This window comes from Gouania willdenowi, chromosome 3, assembly GCF_900634775.1.
Source record: "Gouania willdenowi chromosome 3, fGouWil2.1, whole genome shotgun sequence".
NCBI lineage: Eukaryota > Metazoa > Chordata > Actinopteri > Blenniiformes > Gobiesocidae > Gouania > Gouania willdenowi.
In genome coordinates this window covers 19,651,487-19,678,832 of record NC_041046.1, presented here as the reverse complement: position 1 = coordinate 19,678,832, position 27,346 = coordinate 19,651,487, and the positions used below count along the sequence as shown (strand labels likewise).

Genomic DNA, 27,346 nt, shown 5'->3' with positions numbered 1-27,346 from the left:
GGTCCCCAATCCTGGTCCTCAAGAGCCCCTACCCCGCATGTTTCCTTCTTCCAACACACCTGACTGAAATGACCAGGATCGTTATTAGGCTTCTGCAGAGCTTGAAGGTGAGTTCATCATTTGAATCAGGTGTGATGGAAGAGGGAAACATCTAACATGCTGGATAGGGGCCCTTGAGGACCAGGATTGGGCACCCCTGGGATAGAGCATGGGCCATTTTACCGGAGAGTAACCACATATAAATAAAACAGGTCTGTCAAATCTGTCACACCAACTATTCCATGACAACAAATTATATTTAAGACGTTAAAACGAAACCGAATAAAAAACAATTGTTGAGAACGTTGTTAATAACGTTGCATAACCCATCATACTGCTCACACCATTTACACTGATGTCCACCCCATGTATCATTACGTACAACCAGTACAAGACGAAACCTCGTCTGTGGTGGTAGCATTTCAGAGCATGGAGGATGCTGCAAGACATTTAATATTAACCTAACTACTATGGAACCAGTGTATAATTTTTTTCCCCCCTGCAGTCTGTGCCTTGTCCTCGCCCTCCGAGGGCTCTCTTTTCTGTTTCAGGTGTCTTGATGTTGGAGCTGACGGTTCCTGATCGATGGTTCGCGGCTCAACTAGTCTGGAACACTCTGATGGTCTATCCTTCTATCCTATTCTGTTTGTCCTTCTGTTCACTAACCCAACCAGTGGAAGCAGATGGCTGCTACCTCTGAACCTGGTTCCACTGGAGATTTCTTCCTATACAAGAGGAAGTTTTTTCTTCCCACTGTCACTAAATGCTTGTTCATGTGGATGTTGTTGGGTTCTTTCTTTTTTACTATGGACCAGATATTTTGTTATATGCTTTGAGATGACTTTGATGTAATTTGCGCAATATAAATAAAGTTGAATTAAGCGACAAGATAATGATGTTGCAATATTTAATTGATATTGCAAAATATAATTCTAAATTAATAATGATTATTTCGAATAAATAATTCAATATAGCAACTGTAATAAATAATTTGATATAATAGTTTCAGTAAATAATCTAATATTACTATTACTATGTTCTTCTGAGTCACCTTGTTGCATTGGTTTTTAACTCCACCAAGTGTCCATCCTCCACATAAGTTTACATACGTATATTCTATTTAGGCATTCATTGTTAACCTTGGCTCAATCTCTAAGAAAGTCAGATGGACAAAAACATGTCCATGTTAACCTTCTTAAGATTGGCTAGCCGAAACAATTACTCCTGGAGTGGAACAGTGACTTTAGAAAATCTAAAGCACTGCAGCCCTCAGTTTATACACCATTGCACAAGATAAGTAGGACAAATCAATCTATTTATTCTGCTGAAATGACCAAAAGAAGGAAGAAAGGAAGGAAGGAAATTGCTTTTCCCACCAGATCTACATCAGGTACTGGAATATTCTGAGGCTGCTTCAAAGTAATAATAGTAATAATCAGAGAAATTGAACAGCAACGAGTTCAGGTCATGACGTTTCTTTCTAAATACTCAGCTTTGTATAGTGGTTGTTTTGAGGGTTTAACAGTATTCGACTTTTAGCAAAAATAAACACATTAAATCAAATGGTTTCAGGTTATGGGGAAAAGTGCACTTTTTCCTTTAGCTGTTAAGCAGTTATTAGCTCTTCCATGTTTTTAAATGTGTTGGTGATAATGATATATTAAATTACCCCATTCAACTAGTACATGTCAGGGTTTGATGATGTTTTATTTTATGCTGTTGTAAAATATTATTTACTATACATAAATGTAATTTTAGTTTTGGTCATCTAAAAACATTAGTTTCACACTTATTGTTGATAACCTACACAGGTCAAATACGGTTTTTCTCTTAAAGGTCCCATATTATGCTATTTTTCACCCATCTTCATTTGAACCCCAAAAACAGTTTATTTTCCCAAACTCGCCTGTTTTCCAGAGCTTTAGCCTCTAAAAAGTCCCTTTCTGAGCAACTCTACACAAAAAGTCTGATTTGCATCCTACTTGTGCATATTCAGGATCAAATCACCCTCTAACGACTGAGGGAATCAATGAAAAAAAACACTTTGTGCATGTGTATGAAATAGCACTTTTATCATGTTTAAAGCACAGAAAAGTTGATTCAGCATAACATGGGCCCTTTAATTTCCAAACTATTCGTCACTGGATATCACTGCATGCGTTTTTAAAAACGGTTTTCTTGGTAAATTCAATTTAAAATCGTCAACACCATTACTAACTTTTTCTAAACAAAAGTGACCTTCTTTGCCGAAATGGAAATATTGAAATAAACATTTTAAACAATAAAATACTCAAGCTATAATTATACATGTAACAATATGTAAGTAAAAATTACAAATATAAAATAGTATCAAAGGTAGAGTGTTAAATACACTGTTTTTCTAACAGAAAGGCCCCAAACCCTTGAATAAGCACCTGAAATAGTAGATTAATAATGTTTTCACTGCCTTCTGTTCTTCTTCATGAGCATTTCAACAACAGTAGGAGCTTTGCGCTTTGTACCTGTGAAGATAAAAATTAAATAATACAACTTGTTTTAAACTGAGCACATAAATGAGAAATATCAAATGTAAGTTTGGTGCACCTTTTTTTTTTTCAGGCGAGTCAGTGATGTGTGGAGATCTCTTGGCGTAGGCAACCTTCATCCTTTGGATGTTCTTCTTGCTGACCACTTCATGCTGTACGATTGGTCGTGGGTAGTCTTTACCCACAATGCATCCTGCTGCCTGCTGGATGCTGAGCGGAGCTTTCCATGGTTCGTAGATGTAATTTGGTGGGAACTTCTTCAGAATAGGAAGGTACTTCCTGTAAACATAAAGAGGAAAAACTGTCTTCAAAGCTACTAAGCATTCACTGTGAGCATTACCGTCTGCTAGTATATGTTTATCTTACTTTATGTAGTCTCCATTTTTGTCTGTCTTCTTGCCAAAAGCGATGGGAGAGTAAACTCTGAAATACTGGTGGAAGAAGGTGCTTGCTGAAAGCCACTGCCAGTTTCCAGCATTCAGGGCCCAGTCAAGGTCCAACAAAAACTCCTCAAACACCTACAGCAGAGAAAAATCGAGCTCTTCTAAACTAACGTTTCAAACAATAATGCTTCATTTAAATCATTAAGTGTATCTTGACCAAAGACAGCTCAGGATTAGCAAATGTACCCTTCAAACAGGGTTCTCGCCAGCGCTGTTGAGCGTAGGGGCCTTGACGTTGTAATTTTGCTCCGCTATGGAGCAATGGCGCCCCCCGTGTTCAGTTTTCACCAACGTGAGGGTTTTTTTTTTTTTTTTTTTTCCTTTTTCAATTGGTACGTCGTAATTAATTGTTGCACACGGACACAAAACGGACTCACAGGTGTGCACAGGTTGTTTTAACTCTCTTTTTAATCTGAATATCCGAGAAACACATACATCAGCTGCACCGTCTATTTAATACAGGCAATTGACTGGGACGCTCCCGTATATACCCGAGGACCCCTGCAGCCCCCCGATGCTGCCTGTGTGCATCCTCTGCTTATGTAACCGTAATCACTGTCCATGTATTTAAGCTCGGAGGAGTGCGGACAGTCTGGATTCTGTTGTGCACAGAGGCTCAAACATACTGTGACCTGGAAGGGTCCGGCGGCTAAGGCACCGGCCCGCTCCCTACTCGCTGCTTACCGGGGCCGTGGACATGGTTACCTTGCTGAGCTCGCTTTGCTCTCAGGCAGGGGACGGACCCCGCTCACTTAGTTGCTTGTGTGATTTATGCTGCTCATTAAAGTTTTATTTGGAAGTCTTTCTTTTTACTGAATAAGCTTTTGTGCTAAATAAGACTGAATTAGCTGAACAAGTTAATATTGTAGTTCTTTTCACATATATTCATTTCTTTTTTAATATGATTAGTGTTGGATTTGGTGATTTGATATAAATAAAGATAATAGTGCTACATTTGTTTGGTTACTTTAATGAATGGATACCGACACATATACCTTGTTTAAAAGTATGAAATAGCCACAAAGTGAGGAAAAGATAAAAAGATGCATAAAAAATTGTGATAATCGTTAATATCGTAATAATCGTTGATGAATCGAATCGGGGCACCATGAATCAAAAACGAATCGTGAGGTGCCTTAGATGGCACACCCCTAAAAGTAAGGTAGTAACAAAAATAAAAAAAAAACCACTTTAGCTTTACTTCACTAATTTTGGCCCTCAAAGAGTTATACATTTCTAAATGTTCAGCGCTGGTGGCGTAAGCTAGCGCGCCACGCCTATTATGCTCTGAAAAATTCCTAGTGAGAACCCTGCTCAACTAATTAGTTACATTTTTAAGGAATAATGTATCAAATTGTCATTAGTTATTTCACTTTTCTTAATGTGAACAGTGGAGTATGACTAAAAAAATGCTCACACTGTGGGCTTTGGTTTAGTCATTTATTTATATATAATCAATATTCTATCCAACGCCTACGTCATAACCCTGTGAAAACGTTATAATTCTGTTAATAATATTAATTATATTATATTATCAAATAATTTCTGATAATTCATAATTCCTATCCCACAACTCCACATGCAAACGGTCCGCTGTAAACATGTAGCAGCCATTACAGCAAACGGCTAGAGCGATAAACCTGGATGTTTTCTTTTTCACTCTCCTTAAAGTTATGAAGTGCTGACTTCTGTTGGAAACAAAGTGTGTCAGTGCAACACACAGTCCTACACTGGATGACTCCATATTTACTTCCGTAAACACCGTACATGCCTGCGGGGTTATGTGTCACCTTAAGACCTCTTCTGCGCATACGCGTCACTTCATGGTCGCATTCCATTCATACTCCAAAGTGATTGAAGAGGCATTTAATATGTAATATGAACACAAAAAAGTCGAACTTTTGGAAAAAATCTGAATTGTGCATTAAGATCTGCAGCGTGAACTAAACATTAAATCCATGTGCACACCTTCTGCCCTTCTTCCCAGCTGATCCACAGGTCTCCCCGGGTCAGGAAGCAAGCCACGGCGTGTCTGGCGAGGTGGTGAATCCAGCCCTCCATTCTCAGCTGTGTCATGATGGCGTCAATGAAGGGGAAACCAGTCCGAGCCTTAATCAGTATACAGAGAAAGATCACAAACCAAAAAAAACACAAGAAAGTCACATTTTGATCATCGTCACCCAGGGTTGGAGTCAATTACATTTTTCAGTTACAATTACGTTTTCAATTATCCATATTCAATTGAATTACGATTACAGTGACCAGCATTTTTTACTATTACAATTAAAGTGACGGGCATTTTTTCCAATTACAATTATCCTCAGAAAGTAAATTACAATTACATTCTCATATACCAAAATTAAATTACAATTAATCACAGTTATTGAACGTGAAATAAATAACCTAAAAAAAGTAACTTTCCTCGTGTTAGCATCGCTGATGATAACATGGATACATTAAAAAAAATTATCTACATATTGTACATGTAGAACTGTACATAGAACTGTAACCTAAATTGACAATTTTATATAGAAGGGCAATTACAATTACAAAGTAAATTATCTAAACTCAACTATATTTTAATTATGATTACAACAGCAACAGATTAAAAAAAAAAAAATACAATTACAATTATAATTATGCCATAATTGTAATTCATTATAAATTACGCGATTGAAAATATAATTGACCCCAACCCTGTCGTCACCCATCATTTCAAAGCCACGATTTAGAAATGTCTAAGATCCATCACCTCTTTCCATGCAGAGAGATAGTCAGAGTTTGTATCCCAGTCCACTTGTGTACAAACAGGGTTTCCCTCCATTTTGTTGAAGTTTGGGATGCCCACGCTGGCAGTGTAGAAGAACTCTCTCCACAGTAACTGGCCATGCAGAGAAACTGGAGGATCTGAGTGCTTTTTCTGTACAAGGAGGCACCATTTGGTTACTTAGAAACCAAAGGGTTGATCGCAGATTCTCATGGTGTGGAGACACTTACCCCACGATACACCTCAGAGAGTCTCCACCAGAAGGTCCTGGCAGAGAGGCACCCAAAGGTGGTGTAAGGACTAAGAACTGTGGTGCTGGGTCTCAAAGAATTTGGAGACGTCTGTGGCTTCTCAAAACTACACACCCAGGCCTGAATAACAGAGGAAAATCAAATACAATAAGTAGTGGTGTCCCGATCCGATACTGATATCGGTCTGATATCAGCCTGAAACAGAATACCGTATTCAAATTTTTTTTCAATTCATTTTTTATTTATTTTATTAAATTGTAAAATACTGTAGATATTATGTTGAAGGTTAAAATGTATGTAATCAATTAGTTAATAATCAATGCGTCAGTTCTTCTCATACCTACCGTTGCTGACTATTGTTCGCTTTTTAATTAACATCACATGATCAAGCCTTTTCTAACATTCCACACTACGAAATAAGTAATTTATTTTTTTTATTTTTTTTTTAAGTAAGAAAAGTATGTATGACTCATGCGGATATCAAATCAGAATCGGCCAATACGCAAGGCTGCAATATCGTTATCATATCGGAAATAAATAAAAAGTTGTATCGGGACATCCCTAACAATACTAAGTCATTTTAATCATAAATAAGTCGTTCATACTCTTAAAGGATTAAACTCATGTACCGTCATTTTCATGTGTTCATCCAGTCTCCTGAGAGCCTCCTGCTCTCCTCCTGGGAACTGCTCCTCTTCCATAGAGGTGGAGTCCACGCCCATATCTTCCAGTGAGGGAATCTTGTATTTTTTATTGTGCTGTTCAAAACAAGGTGTCTTCACATCTTTGACGCAAAACACAATTCCACCAATTACAGCCAAAATATCACATATAAATTTACAGATAAAAATCATAAGAATTGATTGAGCTGCTGGTAGTTAGATACCCTTAATGTCTTCCATAGTAGGAGCAGGGATGGGCTTCTTTGGGGGGCCGAGGGTCTTGACTAAGGATTGCAGGCGGTTGTAAGTAAGAGGAGGCTTCCCATTGTTTTCCTCAATTATTCTGCAGAAGAAAAAAAACGAGTTGTGATTAATTACAAGGAATGAAAAATAGGGGAAAAAAAACAACAAGAAGACAGTCCTCAACATCACCCGCCAGATTGGTTGTCATTATAACTCACAACCTTTTCCTAAATGTCCTAAATCTAAGAACTTAGATGTATACATAACAAAATATTATCACATCAGAGTATAAAATGACTAACTATCTTAAACTGTTTCTAAGAAAAGCTGTCCCCTTTGACGATACCTCCAACAGAGTAAAGAAAATGGAACAAGGGCAATAACTCCGGAAAAATTATTTGCGCACTTCTCATTTTGGAACTTTATCAAGGTATTGATACCCTTAAGCCACACGCCAAATCTGGATATCCTATTTTAAACGGTTTCTAAGAAAAGCTGTCCCCTTTGAAGATACCTCAAAAAGAGTCCAAAAAACGGAACAAGGGCAATAATTGTGAGCTTCTCATTTTCAAATTCCATCAAGGTATTGATACCCTGAAGCCACACACCAAATTTGGTTATCGTATCTTAAACAGTTTCTGAGAAAAGCTGTCCCTTTTGAAGATACCTCGAACAAAGTAAAAAAAAAAAAAACAGAACAAGGGCAATAACAGGACAAAATAATTGCGCGCTTCTCATTTTCAAACTCCATCAAGGTATTGATACCTTGAAGCCACACACCAAATTTGGTTATCGTATCTTAAACGGTTTCTGAGAAAAGCTGTCCCCTTTAACTCAGACGGACTAATGGACGGAGCTCAAACCTTTATCCCCTTCCACACTTTATGGCGAAGGATAATAAACCAATGCTTGTAGCAAATGTACCTGTCTATATCATACAGTGTATGTGAGATTTTATAGATGACTTCGACTCCGTGCTCTTGAGCCAAAGTTGTCACTTTGCCAACACAGCTCCTGCCGTATGGTTCTGTGTCGTACTCATAGGTCAGCTTTGTTATGTTCCATTTGCTGAACAGCTCTGGGAACACTTCCTCTGGCTTCCCTCTCACAACAAAGAGCCTGAAATCATCCAAAATAACAACAAAACATCAGTTAGAACTCATGATCACAAATGTACACCAACAAAACAATATAAACATACAGTTCTACCTAGAGTTCAGCTTCTGGAGACTACAGTCCAAGTCTTTTAAAGCTCCCATTAGGAATCGAATACGTTTTTTTCCTCCATAGGTGTAGTTGGGGTCCAGGATGTAGAGTGGATACAGCTCTTTACAGTCCCTCAGAGCTGCCATCAGAGCAGGGTTGTCATGGAGACGGAGTCCTTTACGGAACCAGTGGATACAGCTGTGAGCCATGACTATGGGCCTGTGCACATATACCATGAAAACACCTTAATACACTTCAGAAGAATCATGTTAAAATGCAGCATTAATCTTGACAGCTAATTTTGATTTTGTGTATGCATTTATTAAAGATGTATTTACCATTGATCAACCTGACATGGGATGGTATTAATGTTTGTTAATAAACACAGACAGATTTGGGGTGGACTCGCCATCTGGCATTCCAGGCATCGTCTTGGTGGACCGGTCTGGTACACTGCGGTAATTAATATATTTTTTTTAACAGCGAGTGGAGGCAGACATGATAATAGGTGGCCAAAAATGGTCCAAAAGTGGTAAAAACATGGCAAGAAAATAGTGTAAAGTGACTAAAATGGGCCAAAAACAGGCAAGAAAAAAATGGGCAAATAAAGAGTAACCAGGTGGTGTGTAATGGCAAAGGGAAGCTTCCATGGGCAAAATGTGGCAAACAACAGTGAAAAAGGAAAAGGATGTGGAACAAAAAGAGAAAGAATTAAGGGAAAAAACGAAATAAGTGGTATTTATTGCTATGTATATCTTATTTGGATTAAAAGTGGCCCAAAAATTTAAAGAAAGGACAAAAAATGGATAAAAGTTCCAAAAAGAACTTGCAAACATGGACAAAAAAAAAAGTATGTTAATTGGCAAAAGGAGGAGAAAATCTGAATAAAGTGTCATAACTTTTTGAAAATGGGACATAGGAAACTAACTAAAGAATATAGATTAAAAAGAGGTTAAAAAGTCCCATATGAGTTCGGATTGAATTTTCGTCCCATTGTTTCATTTTTATTAGTTAACAGAAATATCAATATATTTTGATATAGTTTTCATTGACATGTATTTTTTTTTTTAAGAGATAATATTGTCACTTTAAAAAACTTTATTGACGAAAACCATGACGGATATTTTAACCTTCAAAATTAACCCTAAATGCACCATATCTTATGGGTTTATGGTGACTTAAAAAAAAAAAAAAAACGTTGAATGTATTTTACACAGCATACTACAGGATGTCGGAGTTTTGCACTAAAATGTTGAATAATTCTAAGCTTCTAATAATGCCACTATCTATTATTACTAAAAAAAAAAAAAAGCACTTAGATATTGTATTAGCTTAATGTATATATGCTCGTGAACGAACAGTGATGCAGGTAAACGGCGCAGAGCAGAAGAAACACGGTCATACGTCACACCATATGTGAGCATGTGAAGAACAAATACCTTAAACTTGTTCTCAGGACATTTACTGATGATTTTATCTGCCCTCGCGCTCATTCACTGCACCATATCCTCTTGTTTGGTAACGTGCGCGTTGACAGTGTTACAAAACGAGCCTACGTCACAAGCACAACAGCCAATGGGAGGTTTCCCTCGTGCTTCTGCAGTACACAAACGAATCCGCCAGATGGCAGTAATGTCCAGAAAATCAAATGAACAATGACGTCTGTAATTAAACTACAATAGTGATCATGACTCTAATTTAAACATTCAAAAACCATAAATTAGTTCGTGAGCACGACACCCAGTCAGGGTTTAGTTGATGTGTGCGAATAATAAGGCTAAACGCCGAAAAAGTGTGTAGGTGGTGGGGGTCTGACGGGAAAGACATCGGGTTTCTGCTTCGTCACATTCATGAGTTCGTCGTAGCTCGCCGTGATCGTATAGTGGTTAGTACTCTGCGTTGTGGCCGCAGCAACCCCGGTTCGAATCCGGGTCACGGCATTGAACACAATGTCACGGCAGACGGACTTTCTTTTGTGATTTTTACCTTCTGACATGTTTTGTACAGCGTCTTTTTTTTTTAAAGCACTAAAACATGCAGTCACGGGATTGCGGTTGTTACTTTGAATAAGCATTAGACAGTGTATGTAGTTGACCAATGTGCCACATAAATACCCCATTGCTCTGCATGTTGCTCTGTACATATTAATCCAAATAAATAATTACTGAAAGAAGACTAACCATTTCGATAACAACAAAAAAGGGGACAATTTAGGACTCGACAAAGCCAGGATAAATACTTCAAAATAACAACAAAAACATAACTTAATACAACAAAAAGAGTTGAGAGTTAAATTAGGCGCTATTAAATAAGAGAAAATTATGTCTTTAAATATTTTAGTATAGTTTATGGATTTATCAGCTTCTAGTACAATAGTTTTAAGTAATAATATAATATGCTTTGCTGAAAACGTTAATCTCCAAAATATAACCTCTGTCAAAACACTTTTCATATTCAAAATTGTTATTTTCTGCGCAAATTAATTCCTAAATCAACATCACATAGTTTGATTTCTTTACTAGATAACATTATAGCTAACGTCCTCTACTAAAGCTATCAAAACAATGCACTCACTTAGCATTTCACGCACCTTTGGCCTAAATAAACAATTTCACAAGTCCAATAATGACTGAATAGCGTCTGTCTTCTCTGTCTTTTGTTTATTTACCTTTTTCATCTTTTTTCATTCAACCATGTCCCTGAAGTACCTCACACATGAAACAGTCTGCTCTGCGTTGCCAGATAAAGCAATACTACGCATAAACTGTCAAAATTCCGCCGACGCCACCCCCTTCGGAAAGTCGAAACCTAACCTGGCAACACAGCTTCTGCAGCGGTTCACTGTTCCGTTTCTGCTGTTCTGTTTGAATAATGTAATAATGTTCCACTATTTGCAGTTGCACAGAAAATAAGGCTGAACATCACACTGGTTAGATACATCCCTCCTCCCTTTGATTCTTTAGGGTTTTAGCAAAACACTGTCCAAATACATCTATAAACACAATCATATACGATTGCATGTCAATAAATAAACAAATAAATTAATAATAATAATAATAATAATAATAATAATAATAATAATAATAATAATAATAATAATAATAATAATAATTTACAGGGTAGTGGAAGTAAAAATGTTCATTTTTTATCTATTTTTTCTAATAAATTATTTTGGATCGGTTTCTATCACTTTTTGTTAAATAGAAAAAAGAAAAAAAAGATTAATATTATTCCAGAAAGAAAAAAAGTTGTATTATCAAAAGCTTTTTAAATGCTTTAAGGAAGGCAAATTTAGATTTGTGTAAAAGTATTTGCAAGAGAACATGAAATAAACATAATTAATGTTGTTGTTAATATTAATGGCAAGTTCTATTAAAAAAACATATATAATACTTTAGGTTTTGTAGAGCTAACAGGAGGAGAACAAACCTGCTCGTAGGGAAATACAGTCACTGCCATTTTGCTGAAAGTGACGTCAAGCATTTTCTTTATCTGTGCCAGAGGCTCCGCCGACAGGTTCTTCTCTAGCAGATTTTCCTCCTCTAAAGGTCAATGTCCTCCTACACTCGTCCCCAGTAGGTGTATTCTCTGTCTGTCCTATGTTGTCACGCAGCGTGATCTCGCTCGCATCTCCAGATTCCGTCTCATACTTCAATACTGCAGCAGACTGCCAGCTGTGGCTGCTCCGATGCACAATAAGAGCTATTAACACAACACATCTGGTTATAACATAAAATTATGCAAAAAACAGTTTTTTAAAAGTGCTCATATGGTGCAATCAGTTATATATTAAACACATTTTAATGTTATATAGGCTACATGCAGAGATGTAAAAAGTACTAATATATTATACTCAAGTAGAAGTACTGTTACTTGAACTCAAGTACAAGTACAAGTAAGTCACACATAAAATACTCAAGTACAAGTAAAAAGTAGCTCAAATAAATAGTACTCAGAGTAAAAGTTACTAGGAACTTTCACCCCCCATGTTTATTTTTGGTAATAAATCTTACCACGGGTTTCCTTGCATACAGGAAACATCTCTATAAACGTAAAAAAGGAAGAGATGAAATCTTGCACAATTGGAACTTAATTTATTTTCCACAAAGGAATCTGTAAAAAATAAATATAGGTTTGTCAAAATTGCAAATTCTGTTTTTAAATAACTTGAATTAAAGTTCTAAGCATAGCTTGTGTGAGCTCTAAAACAGTGCTATGCCAAATGTGGGTAACAACATAATGGTAGAATGTAGAAACTATTGTTTTTATTATTATTATTATTATTATTATTATTAAAGTAAGGTTTTTTTTTACTGAAGTGATTTTTTTTAAATTGTATATATATATATATTATTGAATAATAAATCTACAGAAATCTACCTCCATAATAAACCACAACCTGATCCGATTAGAGTTGCTGGTAATTGATCAGAAATGGCACATCTAAGTACATATAGATTAAATAATAATAATAATAATAATAATAATAATAATAATAATAATAATAATAATAATAATAATAATAATAATCACGCACACTCAGTAACGGTTGGGTGTAAGATGAGATGTAACTCATTACTTGACTTCTTTAAAATGTACATAAGTACAAGTTAAATTATTGATTTTTAAATGTACTAAAAAAACAACAACAAAAAAAAACTCAAAAAGTACAAGTACCCATAAAATTAACTCTATTACTGTAACGTGAGTACTTGTAATCCATTACATTCACCTCTGGCTACATGACTAATACACTAATACAGGTGCCCTTTAATTACGTGTTGTATTTTCCTGATCCATTAGACATTATTCAGCTTGTTCTTGCTAAACTAACCTGTTTAATGTGCTGTTGCTGTGTTAAACTATGGACTGCTGGTTGTTATCCTTCTCCACCATGTGGCTGTAGTCACGACCAACAACAGACTGTTGGAATTTCAGCTCCTGACGTGAGAGGAAAGTAGAGCTCAGTGTGGACTCTGACCACCAGGCACCCACAGCGGCATGGCTGAGCCAGAGCACACGGGGTGAGCCTGGAGCCTGAGTGGATAGTGGCCCCGGGGGGACATCTGGGGACAGCTAGCGGTCCTAGGTCTCTACCACTCACACTCTCACACATGTAAGGAAGGATGCACCCTGTCCGTGTCCGCTCCCAGTCTCTGCTGCTGCTGCTGCTGCTGACCGGGTTAAGGTGAGCGCGAGCTCTGGCTGTGCGCGTGTGTGCGCGAGTTCGTGCACGTTACTCCTGGTTTCACTGACCGACGACCGAGAAGATGCTGAGCCGACTGATGAGCAGCAGTACTCGGAGTCTGGACAGGGAATGTAACTGCACCGTGAGGCTGCTGGACGACTCAGAGTACACCTGCACCATCCAGGTCAGTGGTTAGACTGGGACAGACCGGGATGGACCAGGACAGACTGGGACAGACCGGGATGGACCAGGGACAGACCAGGACAGACGGGGATGGACCAGGACAGACTGGGATAGACCAGGACAGACTGGGATGGACCAGGACAGACCAGGACAGACTGGGATAGACCGGGATGGATCAGGACAGACCTGGACAGACTGGGATTGACCGGGATAGACCGGGACAGACCTGGACAGAGTGGGACAGACTGATCCTCTCTCTGATGACTAAACGATGCTTACGCACACCATGCGAATGTCATTGGGTTGTGTGTGTGTGTGTGTGTGTGTGTGTGTGTGTGTGTGTGTGTGTGTGTGTGTGTGTGTGTGTGTGTGTGTGTGTGTGTAAATACTGGTGCATACTTGCTTTGGGATTTACCTGTATGTGTGTGATATGAAGGTCTATATGATCTTCATAATGTATTGATTTGCATGCATGAAAATCCCGAACTGGACAATTTGCAAGAAATGATATACATACTTATATCGTTTTGATGACATATGCCATATGACAGAGGCTTCTCCGTGAGCACAGGGTGGAGATCTCAGTTATGGTTTTAACTAAGCCATTGAAAACAGGAATTATTTGCATTCTCTGGTTGAACCCTATTTATCTGATAACACTATATGTGCCAGCCTTCATGGAATGTCATTCTCTCAACATGACTGACAGTCAGCAACATATCAACCTTCATATTATATGCTTTATTTCACCTTAATCGATCCAGATATTGATCCAGATACATACATGTTGGCCCTTGATTTGATGAATTTGTTTTTAACATGTTTGCATCGCAATACATTGTTCATAAATATTATTGTTCCTGAAGCTGTTTTTTTTATTTTAGAATAAAAGAGGAGAATAAACTAACTGTATTATTAGATATTTTACTTTCTTATTTTAATAAATATCAGGTCAGGATCTGATTTGAGTAATTCATCTCTGTATCATCTACAGTAGGACAGTGGTTCCCACTCTTTTTTGTCCCAGGTACCCCTTTGGCATTTTTGTCAAATCATGTGTGCCCCCACTTTATATACCCTCTCCATCATCTGCTTTTTCATTTGTGGAACAGGGGGCTCTCCTAAACCCCTAACTGTGTCTCGAATATTGGTTCTCTAAGGCTCAATCTACAAATCTAAAACATTGAGTGGAATTTATTTAAAAAAAAAAAAAAAAAAATTGAATGCAACTTTTATGTGATTACTTTCTGTGTATCACAAAAGTGTGATAAATGTAATTTCTTTAAACAGACTTATTTTTTGCTGTAAATGCCAAGATAATATAGTATTTTATTGAGCAATTTGTGGTGAATTTAAAAAAAAGGCTAAAAAGGAACTGGGAACATTTCCCTATTCATTTTTAAAATAATCTTACAGAGTGCCCCCTGTAAGGTGCTCTTGTACCTCCAGGGGTACACTCACCCCGGTTTGGGAACCAATGTTGTATGATACATCAGTCAATGAATAATGTTTTTAACAAAAAAGAAAAAAAAAAGTCAATGAATAATGCTGGGACAACTTATAGGTTTAGGTTGAATAGATCTTGTATTATTGGATAACTCATTCACAATTAACTTTTTATTTTTTTGCTGAATCAGGTCAGATGTCATTTCTTTACCAAAGTCATTTGTGGTGTTCTCATAAATCAAGGCGAGTAGCAAGGCCTGGAGGTTAGGCATCATGTCATGGAAATGTGTGTGTGTGTGTGTGTGTGTGTGTGTGTGTGTGTGTGTGTGTGTGTGTGTGTGTGTGTGTGTGTGTGTGTGTGTGTGTGTGTGTGTGTGTGTGTGTGTGGAAGCCTACAGGGAGCAGACCTTGACTTCTGAGTTTCAGGAGCAGTGTTTGATGCTCATTACTCAAAGAGGCTTTCAGCTTTCCGTGCAACCATAGTAGAGAAGACAGAGCAAAAGGACCATCAAAAGTGCAAAGACTCAGTACTTTAAACTTCTAACAACTTAAAGTGGCAAACACTCAGGATACAGGAAAAACGATTTTTACATAACTCTCACAGATAAAGTCTTTTCCGCTTCTCACCTCGACAGTAAACCTTCAGTTGTAAAACTGCCCACAGGTGGAAAAAAGTGTAGTTGTTTCATTATATTTATTTATATGTTTTCAATATGTTTTTGAAAACAAATATTGGATTTTATCGGACTGCATCTAAAATCTTTGATGTGTATAATATTATACTTATTCAATTGTAGAATACTGTAGATATTATGTTAAAGGTTAAAATGTATGTAACTAAATGGTTAATAATAAATGTGTCAGTTTTTCTCATACCTACTGTTACTGACTATTGTTCTCTGTTTGAGTAACATCAGTTGATCAAGCCTTTTCTAACATTCCACACTACAAAATAAGTAATAAAAGTATGTATGATTCGTGCTGATATCGCATTGGTATTGGTATCGGCCAATATTCAAGGCCGCAATATCAGTATCGTATCGGAAGTGAAAAAGTTGTATTGGGACATCCCTAGTTGTTGGGGTAATGTGAGTATCTACTCATTTCTGTCTTTAGAACCTCACGCTGATTTTCAGCATTACTGTTTCATCTGATGTATTAAGACAAAAATCAGTCTGATATTTGGGGAAGGTATTATTTATTATCATATGTATATTTTCTTTATTATTCAAACGATTTAGTTATCCATTCTTTATATGCATTCAATATGTCTTTACATGGTTTTTCCCTTCATTGGTACTGTCCAGGCCAGGAGTGTCAAACTAATTTTAGTTTAGGTGCCCATTTAGGTGCTAGTTTGCAGTTCAACTTATACATTATGTGTAAAGTATGTACGGCACTGAAAATATGCAAGCAATAAGACACAGGTATTAGTCCCCGCAGGATCTTCTTCTTTTTCTTTGAATTGTTTTCTTCAGGGGTTGCCACGGTGAATCCTCCGCCTCCATCTATCCCTATCCTCTGCATCCTCCTCTCTCACACCAACTGACTTCATGTCCTCTCTCACTACATCCACAAATCTCCTCTTTGATCTTCCTCGAGGCTTCCTGCCTTCTCATTGGAAAGGCCAGGATGTCCTCTTGAGAGTACAGAGGGATTGATATGAAGTTGATAAAATAAGTAGTGCTTGACTTAGATAGTGCAGACTGATGTCCCCCACAGAGGACAAACATGAATTATGAATTGATGGGTCTCAATATGTCTTGAATCACAATATATTGCCGACCCCTAGTCCCACCTCCTGTCACACCTACAGCACACCTCACCAGTGTCTTCCAGCTCTCATACATGTCCTGCATCGCTCTAATGGCACATTTCTGCTGACGGCATCGGCTTAGCTCTACTCTCTTTTTGCGTGTTTCCACTGGGAAAAAAGTATGTCCTCCATGGTACCTGGTGCTGCTTTTTTTAGTACCTCTTTTGTTGAGATTCCAAAAAAGCCCTGAAAATGCGACATAGACACAAAGCAGACACTGATTGGGTCTTAGAATCATCACAGCGTAGAGTCATCAACTCACGAACAGAGAGGAAGCATTTGGCCATCATTGGTTTTTGTTGGCGATCTTGTGAGGATGGCGGCAAAAAAGTGCAATCCGTGGATTCTGGCAGTTCCGCGCGTCAGGTTGCTGCTCAATGGAAAGCTCCTGAAAAACAGTATCGGGTCCCGAAAGCAAGGAGTGCGGAGCCGTGTAGAGCCAATACCCCCAATGGAATACTGCTCTACCACTCCAGACTTCCTCATACATTATCACGTCTCCTCTCTGGGCACCCTTCATAAACTTTTTCTCTCTTTACAAAGACACAATGCAGCTCCATCTGACCTTCTCTGTACTTCTCTGTCAACATCCTCAAAGCAAACACTGTCTCTGTGGTACTATCTCTGGCCATTAAACTACTGTATACTGCTGCTCACTCATACTATTTCCTGCCCTTAGTCTAGCATCCAATACTCTTTCCCATAACTTAGTTGAATGACTGATCAACTTTATTCTTCTGTAGTTGCCACAACTCTGCTTGTGTCCCTTGTTCTTCAAAATGGTCACCAGCTCTCTTCTCCATTTCTCAGGCATCTTCTCACTTTCTAAGACCCTGTTGACCAACCTTGTCAAAAAGTCCACTGCCACCTCTCCCTGACACTTCCATAGCTCCACAGGTATCATCAGGACCAACTGCCTTTCCAGCTTTCAATGCCTGCTTCACTTCAGCCTTCTGAATCGGTTACTTCCTGCTCCACAACAGTCTCCTCTTCTACTCTTTGTTATCTCTTGTGTTCCTCATTCATCAGCTCTTCAAAATACTGTTTCTATCTTAACATCACACTTCTGGCCTCTGTCAACACATGTCCTTCTCTATCCCTAATCACCCTAACCTACTGCATGTCCCATTTTTTTTTTACCGTTCACACTGAGATCACATTGAAAAAATCTGATCTGTATCCGATTCAGGACCACATATGAAAGTAGTCTAAATCTGATTTAAGGAAATCAGATATGGGCAAGATTTGAGTGTTCACGCTGCTTTAAAAAAAAAATCAGATCTGGTCACTTGACCCCCAAAAAAATCAGATTTTGGCCACTTTTGCTGGCAATGTCAACGCAGCCCAAGTCTCCTTATCTACTTTCCTTCCAGATGACACAATAAATAAAATGTGGAAAAAAGAACTGCCTACTAACATTTATGCCATTTTTTAGCTTGATTGGTGAATATTTAGAGGGCACTCAAAGGGATCATTTTTTCAATGCAAAATTGCTTTCGAAATTTAAGTTTTGACAATTATTTTACTCATTTACTACTTTAATACAACAGAATGATCTATAACCAAAGTCCATGGCTTAAAATGTCTTCAGTGTGTTGTTTTTCTATCAAAATGTTTTGTCATTAATTATCAATACACCTGAGCTGCCCTGCAAATTTTCACCGTACCCGCTCGAAGAACACTAGTGTGCAAATCAAACAGGTCATCAGGAGCAACTTCATGTGTTGACTGATCAACAGATGAACATTTTTGCTGGAATGACTTGAATAAGGCCACATCTGGGCCTTTTGCTGGTCCAAACAAGGCACATAAAACACTGGAAAGTACCAGTTCCATGATGTGATGGCGACAAGCAACCCAAGTCAGCTCTAACCCAAGTGATTGATCAATATGAATGCATGCACCATTCTCCAACCCTGTGTTACTAGCAGTGGTATCAAACACTAGACCACTGACTTGATCTCATATGCCCAACTCATGCAGTGTAGCTAAGCATGCTAAGCCCACAGCTGGTCTGTTTATTTACCTAGCAGCCAAACTTCAGCACTCCTTCTAGTTTTGGCCATTACTGTCTTAATCAATTAGCAGTTATCTGCAAACAGTCAGCTGATAGTTACTAAAGATGATAAACGATATAACAATACAGTTTTCCAAGTCAGAACAGCAATGCAAATTACATAATAATTGTTAACAATCTGTAGATTCCACACAGCTTTTCTGTTAGTAAGATCAGCAAGAAGAACATCAAAGACTGTTTAAATAGTCATATACTTTTAATATCACATTTTTTGCAATAACCTTACATTTTTAAGTGATAAGCATTAGCAGTAATGGTATATTTGTTATTTTACTGTAGTAATGTTTTTTGGACAATTTCCACTTAAATTGGAGGATGGGGCAAAATTGAGTGACCTCTAAACATGTGTCAATCTGCTCCATTTTTGCACTGCATCTTTCTTTCATGAGGCTTGGGCGGTAATATGGTAATACCGTATACCACGGGGTCATAAAAATAGCAACGGTATCAGTTTCAGTACCGTCATTAAAAAAAAAAAGAAATGCAATGCACTTCCCCGTGACTGCGCAGGGTCCGCCCCACACCTGCACACACAGGTGTCAGAGAGAGAGAGTTAACAGACGCGTGTAAACCAAGATAAGCTTATTCAAGGTGAATTAATTCTACAGTCTGGAAGCGGAGTGATGGTTTGTTCTCTCAGAGCAGCAGAAAGCCTAGATCACAGCCCCCTCTGTGTGTGCTTGTGGCGGGGAGCTGCTGACGGCAGCAGCAGCTGTTCGGGACAGTATACAGTGATACGTGTATTCATGTCAGAGTCTCTAAAACATCAGAAAAATCTCCAATAACACAAGATAAAGTACATACATTTGTCACTAGTCTATATTGAGAAAAAAAAGTCACTAAGATCGTTCAGAATATACCTGTAAGGGAGGTTCAGTTTTGGTTCAAAAACGGAGCGGAGAGACCCTGATAGCACACATACATCTCACCGACGTCGGCACGATGAATGAAGTTGCAGCAGCGAGACGTATTATGGAGACATCGGCGTTTGGCCGATGTTTGGACGATGGATTAAAGATGATCAGCGCGGCCTCTCTACAACTTATATTAACCTTTATTTAGCTCGGATCATACAATTAGTATAAATATCTCCATATCCATAGTTGAGTTTTACTTAAATCTGATGAATATGGCAATATCACAACAACAACAAAAACAAAACAATATACTACCACTAAAAAGCTTATTATGTGTGGACAAAATAAAGAGAGACACACTATCATGATCATGACTGTATTTTCAGCAGCATAGCCAAAAGAGCCACAGAACATAAACAGCTTCATGGAAGTGATATTTTACAGTTCTACAATTTTATTAAGTGGTATCACCGATTTGGGGGGAAAAACCCACAAAATGATGCATTAGGAGTAGAATGCCGACGCACGATCTGAGGCCGACATCCCCAACACGTATTCATGCTATCTGGGAGAATTCTACGAATGTCAGCTTTAACTCCTTCAATAAGCCTACATTCTGAGTGAACTCATCCTTTAGTGAATTTGTAAATTGATCATTTAAACAGTGAAAGTGGTGCTGTTAATGATAAGTGCTGAACAAGAAAGAAAATAATCGATCAGTCTTCTCCCCTGTCGTATCGGCTCTGTACACACACACCTACAGTATATATATATATACACCAATGTGAGTCTTTTTTTTGTACGAATGATCATCATAAACATAGGAAGTATGTAGTTCGTTGCCTTGCCCAGGTTGTCCAATGCTCATAATCCTCAATTCCCTTTTAGCTGCTAGACATGCCTATGAGTGGCTGCAGGGATGATTAAATGGCACTCGCCTCCATAAATAAATCATATTCATTCAAATTACAAGAAAAGACCTTGTTTTCTTCCTGCCTAAGTAAATATGCATGACTGCTGGAAAACAGGTCCACAACAGAAGTTTGGGCCCTAAACCATGATATAAAAGGTTTGGCTGAGATGGCTGAGGGTAACAGTACAGTAGGATTTCTTAAGTATTCCTTACAGTTTTGGCAATTTTAGCATTTTAACTTTAATTTTCATATTTGCAAGGAACTATTTTTTTATTATCTTGAAAGTGATTGATAAAGGTTTCCAAATACCCCCTGCTATTGTTCAGGTATCTCTAGGATTATGTGTACTTCTTATTGGAAATTACTCAACTGATTATCATCACGTTGTTTCCCTATCAATGGATATTTCCAAAAACAGTGCAAATGATAACAATATGATTTGGCTCTGGAAATGAAGGTGGAGGATTGCAGTTCTGCCTAACACCTTAGAGACCTGACCTAGAAAAAAAAGCCCCTCGTGAGACTCAGCAACAATAATTTCTCTCAATTAGCCTCAATGTCAACCTGCGACTGCTATATTTAAATCATATCTCAGGGGAATAGTGGTAGAAATGACCTTTTTCTGTAAAATGTGTCCTATCCTAAAGTGAACAAGTCTTTTGAATTTGTGCTGGGTGCTAAAATCCAGCTGATAGTTTAAATATTTAGATTATTTTACTGTAGATTTATTATTATTCAGTATTTTTGTGAGTTGCTACAAACAATGACATACGCCTGCCCGTCCTCACTGCTTCACGTCTGTTTTTATTGTTTTATGTGTCCTTTTACTTTACTCTGAGTCCCACTGCAGTGCTGCTGTCTGTCAGGTAGCTCATGTGAGAGCTTGGAGTTTAAATGCTATCCCTCTGAGATCACTGCTTTTAACTGGAGTAACATTTGGTTCTCTGATTCTCTCTAGAATTTAGTTGCAAAGGCTAAACGAAGCAGATTTTTTGAGGAAAGACATTCAAATGTGATTAAGTGAGTTAGAATTATTCTTTGTGAACGAGAAGTGTTTTAACTTTATCCTGGATTTTTTTGCACACCCTTTAATCCAAATAGCAAAAATAAGTTCTGACTAAATGCGTCTTTGAGAGCATTTCAATTCTGTTAGTTGGTTATGAAAATGCTAGCATTGACTTAAATCGTTTTTTTCAAAGCATGGACATGAGACTTCACAGCATTAGTACTGCACTGCTCTGTTTAAAAGGTAAAAAGTGGGCACAAATCTAGTTTTGTATTGCAAAGCATTCATCAAGGTCTGGAAAGTCTCATTGATGCATTTCCTCCTGCACATCTGTCCCCAGTCCTTCTGCCCAAAGTAGTTCTGATATGTAAAAAACTACATTCCTTCTACATTTATAAGTGCTCAATTCAGGGATTTTAGGGCAATTCACATTTACTGAAAGTGTTACCGACCAATATTGATGATCTGCTACATCTGTCGTTCTCAAATGGGGGTAAGTGTACCCCTTGGGGTACGCAATGGCACTGCAGGAGAGAGAGAGAGAGCAAGAGAGAGACAGAGAGAGAGAGAGAGAGAGAGAGAGAGTGGAGAAAATGAACAAATAAAGTCTTGGTCCCACCCCAGGCATGAGATGACCAGAAATTATGATAAGTGAATTCATATGATCAGATTCTGAAACCAAACCATTCCAAATTATTTAACTATTCTTTTTTTTTTTTTTTTTTTAAATCTAACTAACTCTTAATTCGACTCTGTTGATAATGTTGTCGACTTGTCGCTGCGGCTGCTGAGGTGAGTGAGTGAAGGAGGGGGGTGTTTCATCAGTCAGTGACAGAGCGGCAGAAGCAGGGCGGGGTTAAGATAGACAGAGGAGAAAAAGGCATACTGGCGGCTCTACAGAAGAAACTTAATGTTACGTGAGTTATATCAATATTACGATATAGTCCTATGTTATACTGTATCTCTTAAAGAAATATATCGATATTTATTAAAAACTCTACATATCGCCCAGCCTTACTATAGAGTGTGATTTCTAGATCCTGCCCTATGCTCCTTTAAGTGCAACTCATACAGCAATACCCAAAAATAAAGTCTCAAGCCTAACACGGGTTACGGTGTTTGCTACATTATGGATCACTTGTGGGATCCGCTTCAATGGCACTTCTCAACAACCTGTTTTAACGATATTAGACGATCACATTTTTTGGTCCTCAGCAATCAAAGCATCCATTTTATTATCATTTAGGTATCAATCTCATTTAGTCTGAAGTAAGTGAAAATATGTCACAAAATGATCACAACTAGACAAATAACACCAGGCTTGTGAGGCACTCTGTGTGTGATGTGCTGTTGAGTTTGGGCCCATATATAGTAACAATTTTATACTCCACTGTGTTCCTCACAGCAAACAACCATTGACTTTAGGAAATCATGCCAGAAATGAACAAACGAATCTGAAAGCATGATGATTTTTTAAATGATTAGCTCAAAGGGGACTTAGCACATTGAAATACAATGTCTGTCACCTGCTATGCAGAATGAAAAACTCTCAGTTGCCATTAATCATAGAGATGAAACCTTATATAGTCATTCAGCCTTTAAACCTCAGTCAAACCTGAACCATGATAACCACTCATATATGCTATTCATTTATCTGCAACTTCCACACAATTATAACTGCCAATAACATTTTCCTCTAAATCATTGTTTTTGCTGCATATGTACAGATGCACTGAAAGCAAGACACGTGATGTAATAATATTATTGATGCAGAGAGAGGTCCTCATTACTGTAAGTGGTTCATTCACCTGGCATCAGCTCACATTCTGCAATGCTTGCTAATCAAATTAAAACTATTCTTTAAGAGCCAAGAGGAACTGGGATTGAGCTCATCTTGTTGAAATAAGATCCTCTGTTCTCCAAATGTCTCTTCTTGATCCAAACTTGTTTGCCTCATAGTGTTTAAGGCCGAAGTAAAAAAAATTTTAAGGGCTTTTGTGCTTTAGAGTTCAGATAGAGTCTCGATCATTAATCAAACAATTAGTGATTATCATTACTTTAAGGAATGATTAATCCACCAGGCTTCAAGTAAAGTAATAATCACACTACACCCAGGTCCACATCAGGTGAGTACTTGTTTAAATTGCAAACCAGTACAAGCATTTACATATATTTCTCGGAAAAGTGTTGTGGAGCCGAGCACTGAGTGCATCCTGGACCATGTGCCACTCAATGAAATGGCTAAAAACACAGAACAAACCCCAAGTAGACACGCAATCACTCTAAGTCTATTTAAAGACCAAACACATGATTTTAGGCTGGGAGGTAAAAACTGAGGTACAAAACCATCCTCAAGCCCTTTTCAAGAGAGCTGTGTGATCAGTAGGTGGTGTTTAACACCCTCTGGGCACTTATCCTTAACACTATTAGCTCTGGAGCTGGAACTTACGCAGGGTTTCTGCGGGGCATTAAAAAGCATTAATAGTCATTGATTACATTTTACGAAAATAAAGGCCTTAAACTGCAAATTAAAAAATATTAAATCTGATTCTCTGTAGCATTAAACATTTTCTGTAGTTTGCAAGAAAAACATTAAATAATAATAGATAATTATAAACTGTGATTTGCCAGATATGTACATCTGCGTTAACACGTGGAACCATTTCAGACATTATTTCTGGCCCGTCAGGTAGAATTGCCGTAACACAGGGTGTGACCGGAAGGCTGGAACAAGTGAAGGAACAGAAGCAATAGGGAAATGCATGATGAATCGCCTTCATCAATTTATTTTATTTTATAGCTCATTTTGTATTAAAATACTTGTTTTAGGAGGTGCTGCTTTCTCTACTTCTCAGAACAGCATGGAAAGCACAGTTAGATGTATTTCTGAGTGCATGCTAACCCAGACTATTCCATAAACAAGCCACACTACATAACTCACCCACACGTGCTGTCCTTTAGAGGAGAAAAAGGCAAAAGTGGCTCATATTGTGCTGGCGTTTGTTAATAAATGTGCCTGTGTGGCATTTTGCATCAACAAATTTAACCCAGAATTTTCTTTCTGGTCTGAATTGATTTGAATTTAAATTATCACGATTTATTTAGTATATCACCATTTAAAAAACAAATATTGAGAGTTTTGGTCATATTGCCCAGCACTAGTATCAGGTATTATTTGTTTAACCATTACTTTATCTGTAAAGGAAAATACAGTATATGTTGGTGGTGGATAAAGTATTTTTTTATTCAAGTCAAGATTTTTCCGCCTTAAAGTCCCAACAGTGGTTCAGCCTGAAAAAAAAAAAGGATTTAGGCAGTCATTAATAATTGACTGCAGTAGAATGACTTTCAGACATATTTGAACTAGGGTCAGCAGGGACATACTGTACATTAGTAGTTCATTCATGGTTTGTAAAAGAATCTTTGATCAGGCCTCACAGTTCCAGCTTTGGTGAATCTTTTCAGCTGCAGATAATAGACGTCAGTTTGGATTGAGCAGCTCTGAGGTGCAGACTGAAGGAGCAGAGTGAGTAACGATGTGAAAAGCAACCTTTCTTTTGTTCGAAGCTCCAATGAAAAAAAGACGCAATGTCCTTGCTTTTACATACTGTAGCAGCTTGTTTTGTTTGGTTTAACAACTTGATGAATGCAAATGGTACGTTCACGTAGTAATAGCTTTGATGAAGGTTTTGGATGAAATATTGTTTTTAGTGCAGATTTGCAGAGGGTAATTTTTTCCCACACAGTCATTTTACTACTTAAAACCTTCACAGTTATTGGCCTGTAAGACCCTCCAGCTAGAATGGCTGTGAAAACTACATTTTAAATGAGAGTATGGCGATATAGAAAATGACAATGTCGCCTATATCGAGATATATCTATATTTTTTGTACTTGCTTTTATTTATACAATCACAGAGTACAAATCACATCATACAAGTGCTTAATACTATTCATAGAGTACAGTCAGACAGTGTCATTTATAATTTTAACTATTTCGGAGATACATATTTTTATAGCCTTTTTTGTATTAAAATGCTTGTTTTAGTAGTCACTGCTTTCTCTGCTTCTCAGAACATAAAAAGCACAGTTATTTGGATTACTGAGTGTATCCTAACCCAAACCTTGCCCTAAACAAGCCACACTACAAAACTCACTCACACGTGCTGTCCCTTAGAGGAGAAAAAGCCAAAAGTGGCACATATTGTGCAGCTTAATAAATGTGCCTGTGTGACATTTTTTATCCCTAAATTGAACCCAGAATTGTCTTTCTGGACAGACTTTATTGAGTTAACAGTATCAAGATTAATATGGTGTATTGACATTTTGAGAAAAAAATATTGCGATAGGAGTTTTGGTCCATATTGCCCAGCCCTAGCGTGTATCATATTGAGTTGTAGCTAATAATCTCTGTAAATGGCAATGCCGCGCTGCTGAGCAGGGATTGGTGGGAGACGGGCTCTCCTGATGGAAGGCGCTATGTAAAATATATGTAAGTAAGTAAGTAAGTAAGTATTTATTTATAAAGCGCTTTTCGCAGATAAAATCACAAAGTGCTGTACACAGAAACAATAAACATACATTTACATCACATGTGTAGCATCATAAAAGGGCAGTAAAAATTAAAAATAAAATCTTGTTAACTAAAAGCTTTTTTGAAAAGCGAAGTCTTCAAATGTTTTTTAAAAGTGTCCACGCAGTTCATCTCCCGGAGAGACTGGGGCAGACCATTCCAGAGTCTGGGGGCTGCAGCCTGGAACGCCAGGTCTCCTCTGGTTTTAAATTTAGTTTTTGGGAACCTTAGTAGACCCTGACCTGAGGATCGAAGGCTGCGTCCTGAAGTGTAGGGACACAACATGTCTGAAATGTATAGAGGAGCCTGGCCATGCAAAGCCCGGAATGTTAGAACCAGTATTTTATATTCAATCCGGAAATTGACAGGGAGCCAGTGCAGGGAGGAAAGTATCGGGGTAATGTGTGATGTTCTGGACGTACCGGTCAAAAGTCTGGCAGCAGCATTTTGAACCATTTGGAGTTTACACAGGGTCGACTTATTAAAACAGGTAAAAACTGAGTTACAGTAGTCAATGCGGGACGAAATAAAAGCATGGATGACCAGTTCCAGATCAGGTTTGGACAGTAGATGCCTCACTTTTGAGATATTTCTCAGATGGTAAAAACAGTTTTTAGTCAGTTGACGACAGTGGCCCTCCAAAGACAATCCATAATGTGGAGGAATGTTAAGTTAAGTCCCTGAGGCTTTGATGCGCTTTCTGAAAGGGACATTCCTCTCCTGGCTTTGATAATATTATGTATATATATGCAGGAAAGGACATTTCTCTCATGTCTTTTAGGTTTCTAAGGAAAGAATTTATACTATTTTAATGGAAGGTTGGATCATTAAGGGAATCCAACCCTAGCAACAACAACATGTGTTTAGAAACCCAGGATGTGACACAAAGATTACAATACAGACAATAAAATGATTGAAGTTATCATCAGAGTGATTCCAAACTCTGCTGCAAAAAAAGTGTATCATTTCAACTATTTGAACCCTCGGCCGAGGGGTAATGTCATCAGTTCGTCTGTCCGTCTGTCTGTCTGTGTGTGTGTACTGTGTAGAGGGGTGTAGGTCATTTAATGCAATACCCACCAACCATTCTCACACCAAAACATTGGTACTAATATGGGGATTCCAGGTAATATACTGTAGGTGGACCAGTG

At 37.9% G+C, this 27,346-nt stretch overlaps 2 protein-coding genes and 1 non-coding gene across 4 annotated transcripts in view; 2 read left to right on the top strand and 1 right to left on the bottom strand.

Moving 5' to 3' along the window:
- Window positions 1-2,157: 2,157 nt before the first annotated feature.
- Window positions 2,158-9,707, bottom strand: cry5 (cryptochrome circadian regulator 5). The gene is made up of 11 exons (XM_028473137.1): window positions 9,576-9,707; window positions 8,140-8,355; window positions 7,855-8,049; window positions 6,912-7,030; window positions 6,655-6,809; window positions 6,005-6,145; window positions 5,760-5,927; window positions 4,976-5,116; window positions 2,931-3,082; window positions 2,623-2,843; window positions 2,158-2,540 (listed from the first exon to the last, which is right to left on the bottom strand). Exons 2-11 carry the CDS (start codon window positions 8,343-8,345, stop codon window positions 2,479-2,481), a joined length of 1,560 nt encoding a protein of 519 aa, XP_028328938.1. The 5' UTR covers window positions 8,346-8,355; window positions 9,576-9,707; the 3' UTR covers window positions 2,158-2,478.
- A 297-nt stretch (window positions 9,708-10,004) lies between these two features.
- trnah-gug (transfer RNA histidin (anticodon GUG)) lies at window positions 10,005-10,076 on the top strand. The gene has a single exon. It is a non-coding gene; the product is annotated as a tRNA-His (tRNA).
- A 3,016-nt stretch (window positions 10,077-13,092) lies between these two features.
- LOC114479431 (FERM domain-containing protein 5-like) overlaps window positions 13,093-27,346 on the top strand; it is a 113,957-nt gene continuing 99,703 nt past the window's right edge. For both annotated transcript variants that reach the window (XM_028473111.1, XM_028473103.1), the window contains exon 1: window positions 13,093-13,508. In XM_028473111.1, coding sequence (XP_028328912.1) covers window positions 13,407-13,508 — 102 coding nt within the window. In that variant the 5' untranslated portion in view covers window positions 13,093-13,406. The remainder of the gene's footprint in view (window positions 13,509-27,346) is intronic.